Source organism: Rhinopithecus roxellana, chromosome 9, assembly GCF_007565055.1.
Source record: "Rhinopithecus roxellana isolate Shanxi Qingling chromosome 9, ASM756505v1, whole genome shotgun sequence".
In the NCBI taxonomy this organism is placed as follows: Eukaryota; Metazoa; Chordata; class Mammalia; order Primates; family Cercopithecidae; genus Rhinopithecus; species Rhinopithecus roxellana.
In genome coordinates, this window is record NC_044557.1 from 2,960,272 (window position 1) to 2,981,944 (window position 21,673).

Here is a 21,673-nt window from a genome sequence, read left to right on the forward strand (position 1 = left end):
AGGAAATACAGGGAAGGAACTCAGGTAATTACTGTAATGGATAACAATGAGGTTTAGAATGGTCCAAGAGAAAATGCTTAACAAAGCAAACATGTCTTTCCTGTGATTACAGGTTCACCTTTTCAGGTGCTTCCTCTAGGTCATTTAAGTAGATCATTCAACAGACAATGTGGTTAGATTATTAGATGTAGCTCCGGGATGTTTATTTGAACCTGCTATTGTGTAGATGTCTTTATCCTTGTTGGGGTTTCCTAACCATCAACTCAAACTTTTCTTATCACTGCAGCCATGAGAAGTGAAAACAAACCACTGTTTTACTGATATTTCCGTTTTTGAACTGCCAGTGTTGAACTGACCTATGTTATACCTTGACAAGAGGAATGGCTTAGCTATCAGGTAGCTAAGCCTTGGAGACTTCCTCTGTCTTTCAGGCCCGTGTGGCATTTCTCTAGCTTTGGTCTCACTACACATCTAGGTGCTAATCCCTTCTGAAGCAAACCCATTTAATTTTCTCAAGCCAATGCCCTTAGTTTTATATCTCCTGGGGTAAAGAGAGAGGAAGCTGACTTCTGCTATTCCTCAGGATCAAACTAAACACCCTGTTATTTTCACCTTTCTCTTCCTGTCAATGAGGCACGCACAGCTTTTTTCTCTCTGGCTGTGATCTGAGAGCACAAAAGCAGCTATGTACATTAAGGAGAAAGACCAATGGTCAGGAAACCACCTGATTCTGGTGTTCTGATGGAACTACAAGTTCTTGTTTCTTGACAGTCATACCACATCATTACCTTTTTCCTCTAGAAAAGCAATACTCTAGTATAAAGGCACTGCATGTTTATGCTTGTAATTTAGATTTGTGGATTCACTGTTATTGCCAAAAAATTCTTAATCTGCTTTTTACCAGTCTTGGGGGATTTACTTACTTTTTGATTTTTAAGCGACAGGGTCTCCCTTTGTCACCCAGGATGGAGTGCAGTAGAGCAATCATAGCTCACTGCAGCCTCGATCTCCTGGGCTCAAGTGATCCTTCTGCCTCAGCCTCCCGAATAGCTGGGACTACAGGTATGTACCACCACACTTGGCTCGTTTTTCATTTTTCTTTTGTAGAGACCAGGGTCTTGCTATGTTACCCAGGATAGTCTTGAACTCCTAGCCTCAAGTGATCTTCCCGGTCCCCCAAATGCTAGGATAACAGGCATAAGCCACTGTGCCAGCCGTATTTATTTTCTTGTTGAGAGCATCTAGGTATGGCCATCTGGGACAGGTAACATTAAGGTTCTGTGTTCTAGTCACAACTGACCAAGCAACAATAATACCCAAATATTAAAGTGATCATTCAGAGCTGGCAGCTTCATCTCTAGGAGAAATGCAACCCTCAGATACAACAAAGAAAAACCAGGTGTTTTGCTGAAGGCTAAATAAAATCAAAGACATGTAGGTCATCTAAGAGCCAAGAAATGCCATTGTGAATCCTCCACGAGAAGGCGGAAATTGAGGAATTGCTTTAGGGTCATGTTGAGTATCAAGGAAGAAAATCAGGATGAAGAAAATTCCCAAATTGTAATATGACCTAGATTCTTCAATAAAGCTACTGCTCCATAAAGCTGTTGCCAAAATGTATTTTAATCAAAGCCAGCCTTCATTGGAGCTCTATCCTCAGAGCACAGCTATTTTCACCAAGAGCACTCTAACAGAGTACCAGTGAGAACCTCAGAGTGATGTTGGCATCATTTAATTGGATTACTGTTCATTGCTTCCTAAAGAGATAGTGAAGTGTTATTTTTATTTATTTATTCTTTGAGACAGGATCTAACTGTGTTGCCTCAGCTGGGCTGCAATTGCACGATCATGGCTCACGGCAGCTTCATCCTCACACCTCAGCTTCCAGAGAAGCTGGGACTACAGGCATAAGCCACCATGTCTGGCTTATATTTTTTTAATTTTTATTTTTTGTAGAGACGGGGTCTCACTATGTTGCCCAGGCTGATCTTGAACTCTTGGACTCAAGTGATCCTCCTGCCCTGGCCTCCCAAAATGTTGGGATTACAGGTGTGAGCCACCATGTCTGGTGTTACTCATTTTTGTTATATAGGTAGCCATTTTCTACTTAAAAGGACAGAAAACATCCTGGTGTTGTGCTCTTATGAACATACCCGTTTCCCACTGATATGAAAATATATCTCAATTACATCAATAATCTCATAGACTTCACGCTTTCTCCTTCAAAAATCTTCATCACTATAGCCATCAAAAGCCTCTGATCATATTTGACAAATACACTAATATGCATACAATGAAGGCTAGAAAAAACATGCTGAAGTGAAAAAGGAAATGGAAGAATTTAATAGATTACATAGAAAGAAAAGGCTTATGTAGCATTTTCAACTCATGGGGGTATTTAACAGAGATCTTTTTACACATCCCAAGCCTATCTTCCTAGCTATGTTATTTCCACTATAGGAAAGGATTGAGCTGTTTTAATTCCATAAAAGTACGTATGCATCCGTGATGCATTTAATTTTATGTGCCAACTTGACTGGGCCATGGGTTGCCCAGATATCAAGTCATATATTATTCTAGATGGTTCTGTGAGGGTGTTTTTGGATGAGATTAACATTTAGATTCACAGACTGAAAAAAAGCAGATGGCCCTCCATAATGTGGGTGAGCTTCATCCAATCAGTTGAAGACCTAAATAGAACAAAAGACTGACCCTCCCGTGGGTAAGAGAGAATGCTCCTTCCTGATAGCCTTCCAACTAAAACACTGGCTCTTCCTACCTGACAGCCTTCTAACTGGGCCATCAGATGTTCCTGGTTCCACAGCAGCCTACCAACTTTTGGGCCTGAACTGGGACATGGGCTTTGCAGATTTTGGACTTGCCGGGCTTCAGAATCACATGAACCAATTTTCACAGTAAATATATTTAAATATCTCTGCATTGCACTCTTTCTCTATGTGTGTGCATATCCTATTGGTTCTGTTTCTCTGGAGAACCCTGTCTAACATAGCATCTCAGATTTCAGAGTTAGGATCGAGGCTTGCCAGTACACTCTCAGTGCTGATAAGTCTTTCAGCCTTAAACAGAACTCTTATTCAATTGATAAATGACAAGCTATTACAATGCAAATGCAAAAAAAATAATATTTGTGTGTTGGATAACAATTCTTTCTTCTATTAAGAGCTAACCATTATCTGTCTCCCATCAGTAATTCTCAGATTAAGTCTTAGTCAATTAAGATTGAAGCCTGATACCCACTGCTTTACCCCAAGTGCAAGTACAACCTGTGGTTGTTAGTGAAGGTTATTATTATGAATATAAAAATGTCAACCAGTAGCCAAATAGTTATATTGTCATGGTTCTTTAGAAGACATGAAATTCACCACCTAACTGTACTAATTTATAATCCTGGCCAAATATCTGGACATCCCATGGTTCAGTCCGGTTGACACATAAAATTGACCAGGTGTATATGTGCTTGTAAAATTCAAAAAACTTAGTTCTGTCCTTGAAGCCACTCATGGCCGTAGTTCAGGTAGTTGCTTTAAGCAGTTTATTGGCTTACTAAATGAACTCTTCCTATGGACATTGGCCATGTGTAGTTTTAGTGACACATGAGTGGTTTTCTAAGTGTTCTCCTTGTTCTCCTGTAGTGGAAATAAAAACAGTCACACCTCAAATGTGTGTATTAGAAAAACCTGGTGGTATTCAAAGAGAGGTGATAAGCACATTTCTTTAAATATCCTTCTACTGAGCTTGTGTTCAGATTCCTTACATTTAGGAAGGGGGAAGACTTTTTGAAGGTAGCAAATAGTTGGTATGCATTTATTACAGCGCATACTCAAACTACAACTGGTGGGTAGGTGGTCTTCCATTACAGCCCCCTGCATTGTATCTGATGCATGCAGGGTAATCAGTGCTTGTACTAACAAATAAAGGCTATCAGGAAGTGCTCAATGTACTAATCATTTTAACCGATGTATGAACCATACAGAATTAGTCTGAAAATACAACAGGTAGCAGGTGCCTGCCTTCAAGGGTATTCAGTCATACTACGGCAGAAAAATAAAACCAACTTAGATATTTCCTCCATACTGTCATTTTCCCAAAGAAAATGTGATGCATCTCTCCGAGAAGATCACAAACTAGTAAGCTATGTGTGTGTATATACACACATACACACACACACACACACACACACACACACACACACATATATATATATATATATATATATTTTGCTAGATACTTTCCAAAGATATTTCCAAGAAGGCAACCAGTTCTAGAGAAATAAGTGCTGAGTCTTGTGTTTTTTAAATACCCCAGCAAAATCAATACACTTTGGTTCATCTGAGTGGGTGACTGGAGAAGAGATTCATACCAAGTGTGTACCTACTCTGTGCCATACAACATTCAAATATGTTATTTTATCATTTAGCCTTGACAATACTAAAAAAGTGGGTATCATATTTGGTAATTATAGTCAGAGAAGTTAAGAGATTAAGCAACTTGCCCAAAGAACACGAAGTAAATAAGGAAGAGCACCAAATGAAAACCTATTTCTCTTGAACTCTAGTTGACCCTCCCATGTCTTCTAACCCAGGCAGACAGTCCCTTGGTGATGGTAATAATGTAATCTCAGGAGTAAAGCAAAGACTTGGGAATTTTGAAACAAATGTTCTACTTGCTACTCCACCAGACCACTGTGATACAAAGCCACCCATTTCCTCAGGTATCACTCTCCTTTCCCCGTAATTTTTTTTTTTTTTTTTTTTTTTTTTTTGAGACGGAGTCTCACTCTGTTGCCCAGGCTGGAGTGCAGTGGTGCAATCTCGGCTTGCTGCAAGCTCTGTCTCCCGGGTTCATGCCATTCTCCCGCCTCAGCCTCCCGAGTAGCTGGGACTACAGGTGCCCACCACCAAGCCCGGCTAATTTTTTATAGTTTTAATAGAGACGGGGTTTCACCACCAGGATGGTCTCGATCTCCTGACCTTGCGATCCGCCCACCTTGGCCTCCCAAAGTGCTGGGATTACAGGCGTGAGCCACCGCGCCCAGTCTATTTTTAAGATAACAGTCACAACACATGTTCCTTGCCACAGAATCCATGGTCTCTAAAGATGATTAAATGCTTTACTGTGCTTGCAAAATTCCTGGGGGGAAATATAACCACAGTGATCAGTATCCAAATTTCACCAAAATTAAAAATGGAAGCCTCTAAAAGTCTAAAATATTTTAACTTTTTTTCTACTCTTAAAATGTTATCAATTTAATAAATATACACCTAAACAGAATGCACAGTGATACAATATATGCATTTATACCATCTCTATTAAAAATGCATTTGTCTGCTTTTCTGCACTTTTTACCTAATTTATTTTTGCCGTTAGCAACTTGGCTTTCTGCTAACTTATTTAACCACATTAATGGCTGTAGCTTACTTTGAGTTGCATAAATAGTATTATGAACAAACACTGAAGATGTTAAACTGAAGGTGTTACCTAGGATGCAGAGACCATCTGTGCAGTTTTCAGATTCCTGGCTTAGACCTTCACAGAATTTGCCCCCATTTCTCGGGGGTGGTGCTGTGCACTCCCGGATCCGCAAATGTTCACACTCTGGGCTGCAGACGGACCATTCGCTCCACACTTCCCAGCTCCCATCCACTTCAAAGGCAAACAAAAGAAACCATTGTTAGAATGAATCAAGTAGCTGTCAGGAGACTCACCCCAGGACTGCTGTTGTTCTAGAGCTGGATTTTAAGGAAATAACCACCAAACAGAAACAAAAGAGCATACATATCCACTTATCTTCTCTCCATGGTTTCTTTCCTGAAGAGACAGGCTCACAAAAGCAGTGGTATAATACTCTTGCTATTTCAGGATGAGACCAATTACCAAATTGAGGCAAGCATTCATATTTCTAGCACCATTGGGTTGGCTAAAAATTTGTCATGACCTATTCTTTCCCAGTCTTTCATACCCAAGTGCATCTTAGGTGGACAGATAAACTGTGTGCAGTAACCACTGATAATCAGCCACTTTCTTAGGGGTTGACAGTTTAGAACAGAGTAGAATGAACTATCTTTAAGCCCTAGAAGCCCCTAAACAATATAAAGTTAAACCCAAATATATTGATAGTATTAAACTAAAACGGGTCAGTCAAACCCCAAGACACCAGGACTTATATAAATAGAATTTCTTGGGTCATGGACTGCTGCTGTATGTAGAAATGAACAAACTGAATTTAATTCCACTAAAAAGCAACCCTAGAGATCATGGCAGATGTCTGAGGCAATTGCCCTTTACCTCCTAGGAATAGTTCAACCATGCTTATGTAGGTTATTTAAGATACTGCAATTTTAAATCTAAAGCAATTAGTCAAGAATAGGGTAATATAAACAAATACTGAACTTGAAGCAAAATGTCTGAGCCCTTGTCTTGGATCTGCCAACTTATCTGCTGAGCAACCCTGGGCAAGTTACTTAGCCTCATTTTACCATGTCTGCCAACTGGGGATAGTAAAACTCACAACACAGGAGTAAATGACATTATGTATGTAAAAGCATCCTGCACAGTACCTGGCACATAGTAAGCACTCAATAAATGCTTATTGAACATAAGTCCAAAATGAAACTCCAAGAATATGCTTCTGGGAAGAGCCCTACCTTAAATTCGATTGCAACTAAATTTGCAATTTTATTATAAAGACATGAGGCTCTAGTTCAGTGTCCTTGGAGTTAATGTTCTGTAGTGCATGTGAGACCCAGGTCAATTTATTTCTCAGTGGGAGGATATGCGTTTCCTAAAGAAAGTCATCTTCCATCTCATCTATTTCTTGTTGTATAAATTGGGTTACAGCCAGTAAGAGACAAAGGAATTTATGAAAGCCATACTTGGTAAATGAAGTATCTCTTTTTACAGAAAGAAAGGCAAGCATAGACAAAATGTAAAATATAGACTGCTGTGACAGTGTACAGTCTCTATCAATTGTCTTATAAATAAATACAAAGCTAGAACTGATAAAGTTATTTGACTGATAACTAATGATAAAGAGTTAAACATCTGGTACCGTTCTTTTGTGCTTTAAGACAATTTATCTAATCCCTGCTAACTATTATACAAATACAGGCCACAAGATGGGAGAACCCAAGGAGAGAAGGGGATGGCTTAGCCCAACCAAACGCTGGCAGTATAACCAGACTTCATAGCAATTGGCTTATTGATGACAAATGTTCAGTATCATCTGAGTATTAAAAAATATGCCCCAAAACATCGCACCGTGGCATTTTACCCACGTTGCTGCCATGACAATGAGCTCTACATTAGCACCTTGGATAAAGGTTCTATTCTAAGAACTTGGGAGAGGGTGACTTTGGAAAAGAAGGTAACATTGATTGCTTCACACCAGCTTAATAGTGTTGGTGGATCAGAAGGGAAAAGGGAATCTGCATATATCTCACCAGGACAAAGAGAAGTGCAGGTTATTTTCTGCACTGACATTCCCTCACAAAAGGCCCCACCATTGAGAGGAGCTGGGTTGGTGCAGGTCCGGGAACGTTTCTGCCATCCTCTACCACAGCGAACATTGCAGGCTGACCACTCTGTCCAGGAAGACCAGCCTCCATTCACTGAGAGAGAAAAATGGGGAGGGGAGAAAAAAAGGAGAGAGGTTTTTACTGATTGCCTACTATGTGCAAGCCACTGTGCCAGGTGCTGTGAGTCAGGCATCCAGGGACCGAGAGACTGTGCAGCCCCCACTGGCTGCTCCATCATGAGACAACAGTGGGGTCACCTCATCCAGTCCTCAGCCTATTCATCTGAAATAGGAGGGACACAGAATTTGCCTTGCAAGGAAATTATAAGAAATAGAAAGAACTCATCAATAAATCTCTAAAGCACTTGAAAATCCAGAGTATAAGAAGAAAATATCAGCATTTGAATTTCTGACTTTAAGTGCTTCAAAAATCAATCCCAGGGCTCTTCTATTGTGGAAGGGAATGCCTTTACTTATATAGCTGGGAACTTCTTTTATATAATACCTGAGATATTCAGCAAATAGTATTGTTTGTTTTTGGAGAATTTTACATACCAGGGGAGAGATTACTTGACAGCAGGTCTAGGAAAAACTGGGGTGAGTGTTGGGTTTGAGAGGCATGGGAAGCAGAAGTTGCCCATCTCAATTCTTTTCAAATATAAACATAATGGAATAAAATAAACAGCTTTTTATTATTTTTAAAAGAGAGATTGGAAATGTCACTGACTATCACATGGAAGTGCAATATTGGAAGGAACAGCAAACACATTAATAGAAATAGTGATGTTTTTCGCCTGCCAGGTGGGGGAGGCAGGCTAGAGTGCTTCAGTGAATGAACCCCAAGGTCTTTGCAGCTCTCGACATTAAAAGTTTTAATAAAACATACATCCCTCTGCCTCTCTGCTTTCTGCCCTCCCTATCCATTTCTGGCCTTTGGGCTGGTCTTACCATAAACTACCACAGTGGCTGACAGGCTTCTCCTCTTAGCCACGATGTTGGCTGCCATGCAGGTGTAATTTCCTGAGTCCGAAAGCCGTGCCTGCCTGATGATCAGGTTATGGTCAGCCCTGGTGTCAATGTTCTCATCTTGTTCAGAGTCAATGGGCTCCTCATTTTTCAGCCATTCCACCTACAGGAAGAAAGGAATGTTTACGAGTCACTAAAAAAATCAGAACTCTTTTCTGGAATTGAAAGGTGAGCAGATTCGGGTGTGGGAGAGAGATGTATCTAAAATATAGAGCAACAGCAATGATTGGTTTCTTTATTCCATATCCTGTCCCTTTTGTTTGGTAAATTTGGTTATATTCAGGAAATGGATACTCAAGCTAATAAGCTGGGAGCAGGAAAAGAACACAAATATCCTACATTGACTTTGACCCATTTTCTAAAAATGCACTGGAGGAGAGAAAAGAGGTGACTGCAATTAGGCCATTTCATTTCATTACAACGTTCATGATGATGATGATATTTCAATAACTGGTCCAAAGTGGAGCTCAGAAAATCAACATATAAATGTAGAACTTGTATTTTGTGTTGAGAGGATATTACATTATTAGACAAGGTTTTAAGTCAAGATGCCTGAATTTAAACAAGTTTTGATAAAGGTTTGAGACTGTACTAAGGCTAAAGTAATACAGTTTTGAGCAATAATAAGCAGATTTAAATTTAAAGCTCAGTGTTCTGTAGATTTTGAGATAAGTTTCTTTGGTGATCATTTATGTTACTCCTCCAGTGATTGAACAGACATTTAGCACTTGGGTTAGGTAGCTGACACAGTTGAGGCCCAGCCCCTCTTCTGGAGAAGCTCACCTTCCCCATCCTCTGAACACAGACTACTCCCATTTCTGATGTGTTTTATCCTAGATGCTAAAGAACCTATTTTCTTCTTCCCAGTTTTATCTTGGTCCTGTCCTTGGTCTAAACTTCTCTTTCCTTGAACACAAAAGGAAGACACAGATGGAAGCCTTCTGCTCCCGGGATCCTCAATTTACTTCAAATGAAGATACACCACCCTGAGCACCTCTATTTCATCACATGCCACTTTCCTCTGATCTGTTATTTCCTTATTCACTCTCTACTTCCATATCTAAGCAACATCTCTACTCTCTAGTGCCCCTTGGTAGCACTAGACACATCTCTTGTTTGACAACCACCATTCAGTTCTAGTTATCAGCATAGGTAAAACACAGTAATTTAATGGACACATAAAAACTGACATTTATTACAGAAAGCAATGGCCATGATGACATCAAAGAGAAGTCACACAGGAGCATACACATCAGGGGCATTTCATCATACTCTGCGCAGCTAATTGAAAGCTGGTTTTAAAATAAGATATCTCATTTCATTTCTTAAGTCTAAAGAATTTTAATTTATCAACAATAAAGTGTCATCTGGGCCGGGCGTGGCAGCTCATGCCTGTAATCCCAGAACTTTGGGAGGCCGAGGTGGGCAGATCACGAGGTCAGGAGTTGTAGACCAGCTGACCAACACAGTGAAACGCTGTCTTTACTAAAATTATTAAAATTAGCCAGGTTGGTGGCATGTGCCTGTAATCCCAGATACTCAGGAGGCTGAGGCAGGAGAATCGCTTGAAACAGGGAGGCAGAGGTTGCAGTGAGCTGAGAATGCACCACTGCACACCAGCCTGGGCAACAGAGCAAGACTCCTTCTCAAAACAAACGAACTAAAAAAAGTGTCATCTCTTCTATAATCATTTGGTTTAATAACGATTTGTCTTTGTAAAAAGGGATTTACCAGGGGAAGACATATAAGGATCCTTCCATACTTACCCCAAGTACCACCCCATGAATGAGAGCTTAAATACCCCAAATCATCACCATCCAAAACTTACTTTAGAAGAGGTTAATTTGAAGGAAAATGATACCAACTAGCACAAAGAAGAGATCTGAGAATTACAGTAAACGTAAAGAAAAGCTGTAGAGCCGAGTGGTAACAGACAATGAAGTAAAAATGCAAACCTCACTACCAAGTCCTGGGGTTTCTGATGGCACCAGCCTGGAAGGTACTAATGATGATCAGAGACAAAAAGTGTTGCTCTGTTTAACAAAGTAGGGCAATGGAACCAATTTTATAACACAGCTGTGTTATGACTACCAGCCTGTGACAAAATGTCTTCCATTCACTACTACCATTGCCTATTTCAGAGCCATCCATTTGTTCCTCTGACAAATATCTAAACATTTCTTGAGTATCAGAGATTGTACTGAGAGCTAGGTAAAACTAGGTGAACAAAACCAAGATGGTCTCTTCTTTCACTGGATCTTACAATGAGTGGGTAAAATAGAAATAAGTAAACGGGTAAGTAAATCTACATTCTCACCAAAATATAAAAGTTGAGAGTCATATTGTCTCAATACAATGACTATAATAAATAAATTCCTTTTCCTTGAAAATTACCCAGGCTTGGGTATTTTGTTATGAGCAACAAGAAATGGATTAAGACCTCACCCTGCCATGATCTTCTTTCTGGGATTTTTGCAGTGGCTTCTTAACTAACTGGTCTGTCTGTGGCTTCTATTCTTGCCTTTACAGTTGATGTTAGGATGTAACCCTTACTGTAACGCCAACAGAATTAGGTCTTTTAAATTGCCATCAGTCCTGTATCACTGCAAGGAAGAAGTTGACCAGCTTAAAGCAGGTCTGGGAACTTTTTTGCTCTACCTCCACTCTCCTCCTAGGTCAGAAATTCAGGGGCAAATTGCCTGCTTTCTGATTAATTCCTTACATTTGCTATTTGTAGCATCTAGCAAGCACTTCTCCTATGTCCTCAGCTCAGCTGTCCTCTTCTTTCATACCTCTCCTCAAACAGTTGGTCAGGAAGTAGAGAAAGTATGGCATTGACCCATAAATAAATTATTCATAGAGAGTAGATAGCCAGAGAGAGCCCTGTGGGCAGTGCTCCTGAAGACTGTAACTAAAGGAGTCCTAGCACCTGGAAATCAAGAAAAGCTATCCTAAAGGAATCTTGGCTCAGAGGAAAATTAAAGGTACAACCGTCAAGTAGAAACTTGCTTCAAATTGAAAACTTAAAGAAAAATAAAATCATGCACAAAAGAACGAGGCCAACAAACTAGGAAATTTTTTGCCATAAATTTGATAGATAAAGGTTAATAATATGAATGGTATGAGTACAAATAATATGAATGCTCAAACTTTCATTTAAGTTGATGACAAAAACCTATTCCAGTAAATCTGGCATCAAGATGAGTATGTAATACATGAAAAAAATATCCACAAAACACATAACAATTAAACAATTGAATATTATGTAGCACTAAGAATAAAGTCTAATAATTAATAAGTTAGAAGTTAGAGCAGTATGTTTCCTATCAAAGTAGTCAAGATTAAAATCTCTCTCTCAAACACACATGGAGTTTTTATTTTAGTGATTTGTTTGTTTTTTGTTGAGAGTGCAGACCAGAGAACATTTCACCTACTGTTTCATACCATGCTATGGACAACATATTGAATATTTGTCTCCTCCAAACAGCTTCAATATTTGTCTCCTCCAAAATTTATGTTGACATTTACTTCCAATGTGACAGGATTGAAAGGTGGGGCCTTTCAGAGGTGATTAGATCATGAGGACTCTCCCCTCATGAATGAATTAATGAATTAATTAATGAATTAATGGTTTATCATGGAAGGGAAACTGGTGGCTTCACAACAAGATGAGAGACCTGACCTGGAACATTTACCTGCTCAGCCCCTTTGCCAAGTGATGCCATATCTTGTGCCACCTCTGGACTCTGCAGAGTCCCCACCAGCAAGAAGGCTCTCACCAGACATAGCTCCTCAACCTTGGATTTCTCAGCCTCCAGAACCGTAAGAAATAAATTTCTTTCCCTTGAAAATTACCCAGTTTCAGGTATTTTGTTATGAGCAACAAGGAATGAACTAAGACACTGTACTACCATGATCTTCTTTCTGGGACTTTGGCAGTGGTTTCTTCACAAACTGGTCTGTCAGTGGCTTCTCTTCTGACCTCTACAGTTGATGTTCTACAAAGGGATGAGACCATGCCACTTTCTAGCTTGAGATCCTTCGGTGGCTTTGAATCTTAGAATGAAACCTCTAGGCTAACAAAATATCCTTATGTGGGGTCTAGCACCCTCTGTGAGTTAGCCATCTCAGAGCCTCAAGCTCACTCCACTTTAGCCCTGCTGTACTCCTTCCTGCCCTTTGAACTTTCTAAAGTTCAAAGCAAGTTGTAACCTCTCAGAGCCTTCATACCTACTGATTCCTCTGCCCGGAAGAACTCTCCCATAGGTGGTACCATGGCTCAATCCCACTTTGCATTTAAATCTTTCAGGTCAAATGCTATTTCCTCACAGAGGCCTTACTTAACAACCCTTTCAAAACCCCTTTCTGCTTTGATTTTCTTCCTAACGCTTACCTCCATTTGCTAGTCTTTTCTCCTTTTTTATTTTATTTTATTTTTTGAGACAATGTCTCAAAAGACTACTGCTGGAGCACAGTAGTGTGATCATAACTCACTGACCTTCCAGGCTCAAGCAATCCTCCCACCTCAGCCTCCTGACTAGCTGGGACTACAGGCACACCACCACACCGGGTTATTTTTATTTTTATTTTTTGTAGAGACAGGGTTTCACTATGTCGCTCAGGCTGGTCCCGAACTTCTGGGCTCAAGCAATCCACCTCGGCCTCTTAAAGTGCTGGGATTACTGGCATGAATCACAGTGCCTGGTTCTATCTGATAGTCTTAAAGATAATTATATCATTTGCACTTGTCATTACGGGCTTAAGAATTTACCGAAAGAAAATATTAAGGGTGTAAGTTTAACAACAATAAATTATGTTTGACAGAAGAAAGAGAGAAAGAGAGAAAAAAGAGAGAGAAAAGAACAAAAAAGAGGAAAAAAGAAAGGATGCAAGGAGGAAAGAGAAAAAGCATGCCAAAGCTACATGACAAATAATGAAGCTTTAAAAAAATAAATTGGGACTCAACAATTGATTTAGTATTGAGTAGACGTTAAAAGTCTGGTATCAACTAGTAAAAACATAAAAAAGGGTCATAATACATGAAAGAGTGAATATATAAAATTATGTTTAGTGTTATCATAAATTTATAAAACAAAAACAATGATAAACATATGTATGCTTAACATAAACATTGGAAGAGAATACAGTGTTTAGAGAAGTCTTAACTGGGGTAATTATTCTTTTTTTCTGGTAGTTAATTATGGCAAATTCAAGGTAAAATCTTTCATAATCTAAAAACAAATTACTTTAGCTTAAAAAATCTCTTTTACTTATCATGTAGCACAGTGATTTTCAAATTTATATTTAGCTGCAGAATATTTCTTTAATTCAAAGCTTATCTGAAACCCAAAATGAAAAAGAGGATTAAAAAAGGGAAGATATTATGACTGATGCAGAAGCGAGGTATCTGAACTGCAGATGTGAGGGACCCTAACATGCATAAACTTGGTCATGCCAGGCCCACTGCACAACTCCAGAAGAGATGATTCACATCCTCCCTTGTCAATGTAAATGATGTGTGCTCAAGATGCTTGGTGCACAACCTGTGCTATCATACGAGCTGGTCCTGCTGTACGGTCTACCCCCAATCACTCACAGGCACTATGGACATATACTGTGGTCTGCTTCTAGGCCTTCCGAAATTATAGTTTGAAAAATATCGATAAGGTAAATAAAGTGTCCTAGGTATGAGTGTGTATCTGTCTATACACACACACACACATATGCACACACATATACATACACACACACACACATATATATATATATATATACATACACACACACCCCCTATGAAAACCTGCTCTCATGGCTTTCTCATGGAAATGATAGGTAAGCATCAAATAACTTTTTACATATGTACAGATCCCAGCATATTAGCGCATATATATATATATATATATATATATATATATATATATACACACACACACATATATATATACTGGTATACTTGATGTTTATGGTGTTATGACTGGGGTCCCTCAATCCAATTATGTCTATAAACAGTCAACATGGTAGACACTTAACTGTGGAACTGGTTTTTTATTCGTAACCTAATAGTTTATCCATTTAACTGATGGCAGGATCTTTATGAGGAAATCAGTTTGGTATTTTCTGGGCTTATAAAAGTGACAAATTGCGCTTTAATTTATGCTTTTGTCACTTAGAGAAACTTTAAAACATTTGTGATGAGCTAAGTGCTCCTAATGTAGAACAGTTTAATAAATAAAATAGGAAAAAAAATTCTCTACACCAGCAGTTGCAAACTGTAATGTTCCTGGGGGCCAGGGAGGTAACATAAATCAGTGAAGTGGTGCTGGGTACGAGACCTCCACGTGCACTGCTTACATATTAAAGACAAGGGACTGTTCTTCGTTTCCACAGAGGAATGAGCTCACACTCATTTTTAAAAATGTGGCATTTTCTGTCTTTTTAGACAAAGGCATGGGTATTTTTAAAAAATGATAGTGCAATGAAAAATGACAATGAACTCATTTTTGCTTAATAATCTCTTTTGCTTTTCATGTGTCACGGTGGTCTTTAATTTACAGAGTATGTATCTTTAGCATCAGAAATTATAGGAAAGTGATGACCGTGGCAAAATGTAGACTGCAAGACCCGTGTAAATGTGTGGCCACTAGTTAGGGTCAGACTATCATTACCATGAGAGAATACAGGCACAGTGTGGCCAGATCTCACATTTTTCATGAAAAGCCAGAGATGCTTATTTCAATGTAATATTTTTTGATTCTTATATGATGACCCATATATTATAAAATATATTATGAGGACCAAAAAAAGAAACATATTCATAAGCGAAATGCAGATTTGTCCCCCCTTCTCCACAAAAACCATGATACACCAGACTTCCGAACCCTGGTGAATGTTATCACAAGGAGGAGCTCAATACTCTACACTGGATTTAATTTCCTTTCACTAAATCATTTTCCCCAACCATCCATGAATGTTATGGTGCATGTGTTACTGCCCACTCTCATGGCTTTCTCATGGAAATGACTGGCAAGCACATAACTTTTGAACCTATATCCAATATTCTGCTGGTATGATAAGGGTTTGCATGTATGCTGAGTTCAGATATTATTTAACAATAAATTGCCTACACTGTAAATCCCTAATTAAGCTCTTAACAAAAACAATACAGATTTTCAAATTAGCATTATGGGATCAATAAATTGACCACCTTGTGGCTAACAGACATTTGTATCACTTATACATGTGACCTGCTGCCAAGAGTTGATCTTTTTGACAGAGAGGCTTAACATGCCTGAAGGTTGTTGGAGGCATTCACCCCTCGGATGAACCATTCTTTATCTGGTTTCTACTTATTTGGTTCAGATAGATAATCCCAGTTCAGAACATGCAAAGAAACTAGTTACTTAGAGGTAATGAGCTTATGGATTTTCAGAATGCCAGCATTCATTAGCATAGTGTTATGTACAGATGGTCTGCGATTTGTGGATTTTTTTCCAGTTTATAAACAAATCTGGAAAAGCAGAACATCAAAGACAATTAGATTTCATGCCAGACAGCAGGTTCCTGATCAGTCATTCTGGTTAGCTGGGGACAGAAGGTATGCAACTGATGAGCTTCTAGTTTTCTCACCAATAGGCAGCATGATGTAATCAGATTGGAGAGGGAGCCTTCACTGGAAGGGGAACAGAATGATGCATTGTGGGAAATTATCTTACCTGAGACCTGGCTTACATATGAATATGTCTGCATGAGTCATAATATGTCACTTACTCTGACCTTTTATTAAGAACATCTAGTGTGTATATACATAGACCTTACACCTAAATGTTTATTTCCACCAGACAATGTGAGAATTTTCATGCTCCTATTCTTGTTCTTAATGTTCTATAAAAGAATGAGGAGAGTGGTGGTGTTAATCCTTTAGAAATGGAAAAAAAAAAAAAAAAAAAAAAAAAAAAACCCAAAGACTAGTCTAGAAAGAAGAGAAAGCTGCTTTAAAATACAACTTTCCTCACATGCAGGACCTGAAGCCCCTTGACCTTTGAATTCTAGACTGGACCAACCCAAAAATCTACCCTCATATCCCATGGAAAATGCAAATCAGGCCCATTAATTGGTATGATCTACCATGTGCTCCTACACTTCATTCCCAGCCCTCTCTCTTGGGATTTGGTAGACTCAGTATCAAATGGAGTTGTTCATACATATTATAGATGCAACCTCAGCTTTATGACTTCTAAAGTGTCTCAATTCATCTCATTGCCTGTGATCATTTTCTTTCTGCTCTACTTGTCAGCAAGCTCCTTAAGAACATGAACAATATCTCAAATATCTCCCATCTAAGGTTGTTCAATGATACCCGCTGAATAAATGTGCTAACCCAAATTGCTGTCCATGCAGATTTAGAGGTTGGTGCAGTATACATACATGTACACATAGGAGAAAATTTCAAACTGTATTTTATGGATGGGGTAAGTGAGGGGTCCATTATTCTTTGCTTTAGTTCCCAGAGTTGAGCACATAGAAATGACCTAGAAGAGTGTGACTGCTCAGAGAGCTGTCCTTCAATATATTCTGGGAGCCACTAATATTTCATAATGGCTACACATTTTTCATACTGAATTTCACATATTCACTTAAGATTTATGAATTATATTAGAGTAATAAATATGTTTTCACACTATAATAAAAAATGTCTTGGGAAGACAACCATATCTAGGGGACAGGGTAGAGAGACAGGTCTATTAGAGATGTATAAGTGGTAGAGCCAGGAAAAAGCTGGAAGGCCACAGAAGTTCACAAGGTGATCACTCCCTACATAAGCTCAAAGCTTTTGTCAAGTTAGCATCTTACAAAAAGCAAGACTGATTGTGTTTTTGTGAGAAAATGGGGAGAAGGATGAGGTCTGCATTCCAGCTGCTGAGTAGCTGAACTGAGACGGCACCCGAGGACATGAGGTGGGGACAGGCTCCACCAGGCAGAGGTGAAGATGGGATTCCAGGAACCACGAGGAAGCCTCTGGATTCGCACATGCCAGGACGCTGGTCTAATCAATACATTTCTCATTTGCTTTAGGTTATAGTGCAAGTTTTGATCAAATGGATTATTTCCCAGCCTAATAATGATATCTAGCATTTCATGAACACTTACCATGTGCCAAATACTCTTTTAGGCACTATACATGTGTTAGTTAATTTAATCCTAAAAGAATCTCTGTGAGGAAAATACCATTTTTATCACCCCCATTTTACAGACAAACACAGATGTTAAGTACCTTGCCTAAACCACATATACACACACATATACAAAACACACACACTCACACACATATATACACATAAACACACATAGAGAGACATAATTTCATTCCAAGTTTAAGTCTTGCTTTTATCCATTAAGCTCAGTTATCCTATCATTTGCTAGATTTGGGTGGAACGACCATTGGATCTTTGCAAAATTACACTGAAATACAGAAACTCATCACTATTAAAGAAAATTTGGAAAACATATTTTGGATTTTTATGATCATTCCTAAGGAAGAATTGAAAACAATTTTCTTGGGAATGGCAACATCGTTAGAATAAGGGTATTGTCTCCCAGGTGGGTGATTTAAAGGACAGCTCTCAGTTGAATCCACACACTCCAGTTATATCATTACTGTCAAATGTTCAGAATGTGACCTGAATTATTTTGACATCAAAAACATACTCAAGCTCAGTATCTGTCCGCGGATAGGTCATGAGAAGTCAAGCTAGCCCCCTGAACATTATCTGGGGTCTCATTTTGCTTTTGGTGCTGCATAGATATGAGTGCAGCATGTACCCATGAAGTCCTGCTGTGGCGATACATCCCTAATGTGCTAAAATTGTTTAAGAAGCTGACTGGATCTAAGTCAACTGGGGAACTTATAGGAAAGCATTTGCTTTTCTGAGAAAAGGGACTGGTATTTCTGTTCTTGTGACTTTATTGGACATGAATGTTATTCTAACAATATGGCAGCCATCTTGTGATCATGAGGAAAAGGCAAAGAAAACCACAGTGCTGTCGACTATTGTCTTTATACTTGCATGTGAACATGTTGTCATTCAATACATCATCTTATTTGATCCTCACAGCAACCCCAAGAAAGGCAAAGAAAATCTTATGCTTCCCATTTTATCCATTATATGATTTGCCTAAGGCTATATGCTTGGGAAATGGTAGAACTAGAACTAGTAGCCCTCAATTTTTTTTTTTTCTACCACAAGGCATTGGTCATGTTCTTAGGCTTCTTACTGACTACATTAAAGGATGCTACTTAATATTTGCCTAATTTGACTTGACATTGTCTAATAAGTCTCCACTGGGACTGAACCGTTACAGAGTGATGCTTCTCTGCTCACAATGGGGCATATTCTTGCCTAATGTTAGTTTAGGCCATTACTTGCTTTGCCACTTTCAGATTAGATGTCACCTGTCCTCTCCTCTCTCCTTGATAATACTTCTTTCAAGTTATTTATAACAGTACTATCATGTTTCCCCTTTTGTCTTGCTTTTCTTTCCAGGCTCTACAGATTGATTTTAAAGCCACCTACACTGCAGTTTCTTCAATTTAGCTCCAGTTATCTGATTATGCATCACAAAAGGAAGCAGAAATTCGGCTTAATTGTGAAGCCATTGCAGCAGAACCAAGCACATGACAGAAAACCTCATGATCACAGACAGAATCACACTCACTGCTGCTGAATGAAATGACAGACATCCGTACCTTTACAGAAGCCTGAATACTGATTATGGAACTTTATGTTCTGACATTGTGTGTCTCTTGTCAGACAGTGTTGTCTTTACTTTCCCCGCTTCAGTTGTGAAAGTCAGGTGCAGTCTCATACTATTTTTTTTTTATTCATTATGACAAGTAAATGGTCTCTGGGAAAGTGAACACCCTCATCCACTGTTTACTGAAACTGTAACACTGTCATGAGTAAAGAATGAAACATATTTACTTTAATGTAAAGAGTTTGCAGAATGATGATCAGTGGAAAAGAACATTAAACAGAAGAAACATAAATATAAGCATGGGGAGAGAGATGTAATCCAAAGACGGCTTGTAAGGGAGATTACATGCTGCCATTTGCTTTTCAGCTGTGTTTTCCATAGTGGGACAGATCTTGCTCTTTGTTACTTCTACTTTTGCTTTTTCCACCTGCAAAGGGGGAAACAATCTGCTTTTGAATCTCTGGTGAAGCACCACCTAGAAGATGCTGCCAAAGCTTGATATCTGAAACATAGTGTGATGTGCCCTTTCATCTTAAAGGATTATTTTTGGCTGGGCAGACCTCTCTAAGATAGATTATAAGGAGCTGGCTTTTAGAGGCACTGAAAACTGCTTCTGTATTCACATTTACCCCCTCCCTCCATTATCTGAGGTATGTAAATAATGTTTTAAAGTGATGATGTGAGAATATTAAGTTTTCATTTCCTGTTCTTGTTACCATGTAATATATCTTCAAGTGCTGAGGAAATATCTTACTAAACCATTAAAGATTCCAAATGTTGATATATAAACAGGTGTTAAAAGCTGATGCCTGAGTTACATACAATTAATGATACACAGACATATATCACACATACATGTACATGTACCACTGGAGAAATCAAATCTACAAAGAATAAAAATATTTCTGTCAGTGAGTAAAAGGCTAATAATGTAATGATCTCCAAAGGAAATGCAGGGACACATATGGATGAGCTTGGATTCCATATATTGGGTGGCTAAGAATGAATTAGCATAATTATAAATTTGTTCCAATTACAGAAGGTAATTATCGGAGACCCGCTTACAGGATTATCAAAATTAAAACAGCACAGTGCATCTATATTCCAGGTAGATGCCATTGAGTTAATCGTCCTGAAAAAAACCCAAAAAGACTCTATACCTATTCATCTTCTGTTCCTTTGATTACCAGACACTCTATCTAAATTTCCCCTCAGCTGAGGGACACAAAGTCACCATGAAGGAAGAAAAACATTTTGAAAATCATGCTTAATATAATAAAACAAGTGCAAAACAACCAAATTCAAACTCTAAAGTCTTGTATGGATTATTTATCCAGATCAGTGGTTCCGATAGTGCTTTTAAATTTTAGACAGGAATTCACATTGCCTCTTGTGCTCTCTCCAAAATACTAATTAGTAATAAAGTTGTGACTAAACTTGTCATTACCTGCTCCAAACAAAAGTTCTTTATGCAGAAATCAAGGGCTATTTTATTACAATACAAAGTAGACACACTGCTGTTCATATTATTTGTTTTCTTTTGGCTTCCCATTATAAATGTAACCTGTTGCTTTGTTAACCATGGCCAACCTGGAAAGAATAAAGTCAAGTCAACATATTTTGAAAAGGAGTCAACAGATTTGGTCTTCAAATTGTAGAACTGAAAATGCAATTCCATTTAATGAGCTGAGATGATACATTTATGTTAGAATATGCCTAGCAATTAAGGAAACAAATATAACAGCGACACTCAGGAGATCACAGATTAATAAGACAGACAAAAATGCATTTCCACTGTAACTAAGCACAATGGTTTTACTATTATGAAGGATGGCCAACTCAGTGGATGTGGGGCAAGGAAAAGGGGAGGAGAAGAAAAGGGACAGAAGCGAGACTCACATTTTATACATATTGATGGTCCAATATGTATTAGATGTGTTACAGAATATTCTAGGTTTTTTCTCATCTTGAACCACTTGGTGAGGTAGACATCAGTAACTATGTTTTTATCATCTAAAAATAACTGAACATCAAAGAACTTAAATATGCCAACATATTCAAAATTCTGCCATCTATTATTTTATTTTAAGTTCCGGGATACATATGCAGAATGTGCAGCTTTGTCACATAGGTATACATGTGCCATGGTGATTTGCTACACCTATCAACCTGTCATCAAGGTTTTAAGCCCTGCATGCATTAGGTATTTGTCCTAATGCTCTCCCTCCCCTTGCCCTCACATCCCCCAACAAGCCCCAGTATGTGTTGATCCCCTCCCTGTGTCCATGTGTTCTCATTGTTCAACTCCGACTTGTAAGTGAGAACAGCGGTGTTTGGTTTTCTGTTCCTGTGTTAGTTTGC

At 38.7% G+C, this 21,673-nt stretch overlaps 1 protein-coding gene across 2 annotated transcripts in view; it reads right to left on the minus strand.

Annotated features, from left to right (window-relative positions):
• UNC5D (unc-5 netrin receptor D) overlaps positions 1–21,673 on the minus strand; it is a 584,232-nt gene that overhangs the window by 112,522 nt on the left and 450,037 nt on the right. For both annotated transcript variants that reach the window (XM_010370595.2, XM_030937254.1), the window contains exons 5-7: positions 8,483–8,663; positions 7,461–7,628; positions 5,500–5,664 (exon numbers count right to left, since the gene is read on the minus strand). In XM_010370595.2, coding sequence (XP_010368897.1) covers positions 5,500–5,664; positions 7,461–7,628; positions 8,483–8,663 — 514 coding nt within the window. The remainder of the gene's footprint in view (positions 1–5,499; positions 5,665–7,460; positions 7,629–8,482; positions 8,664–21,673) is intronic.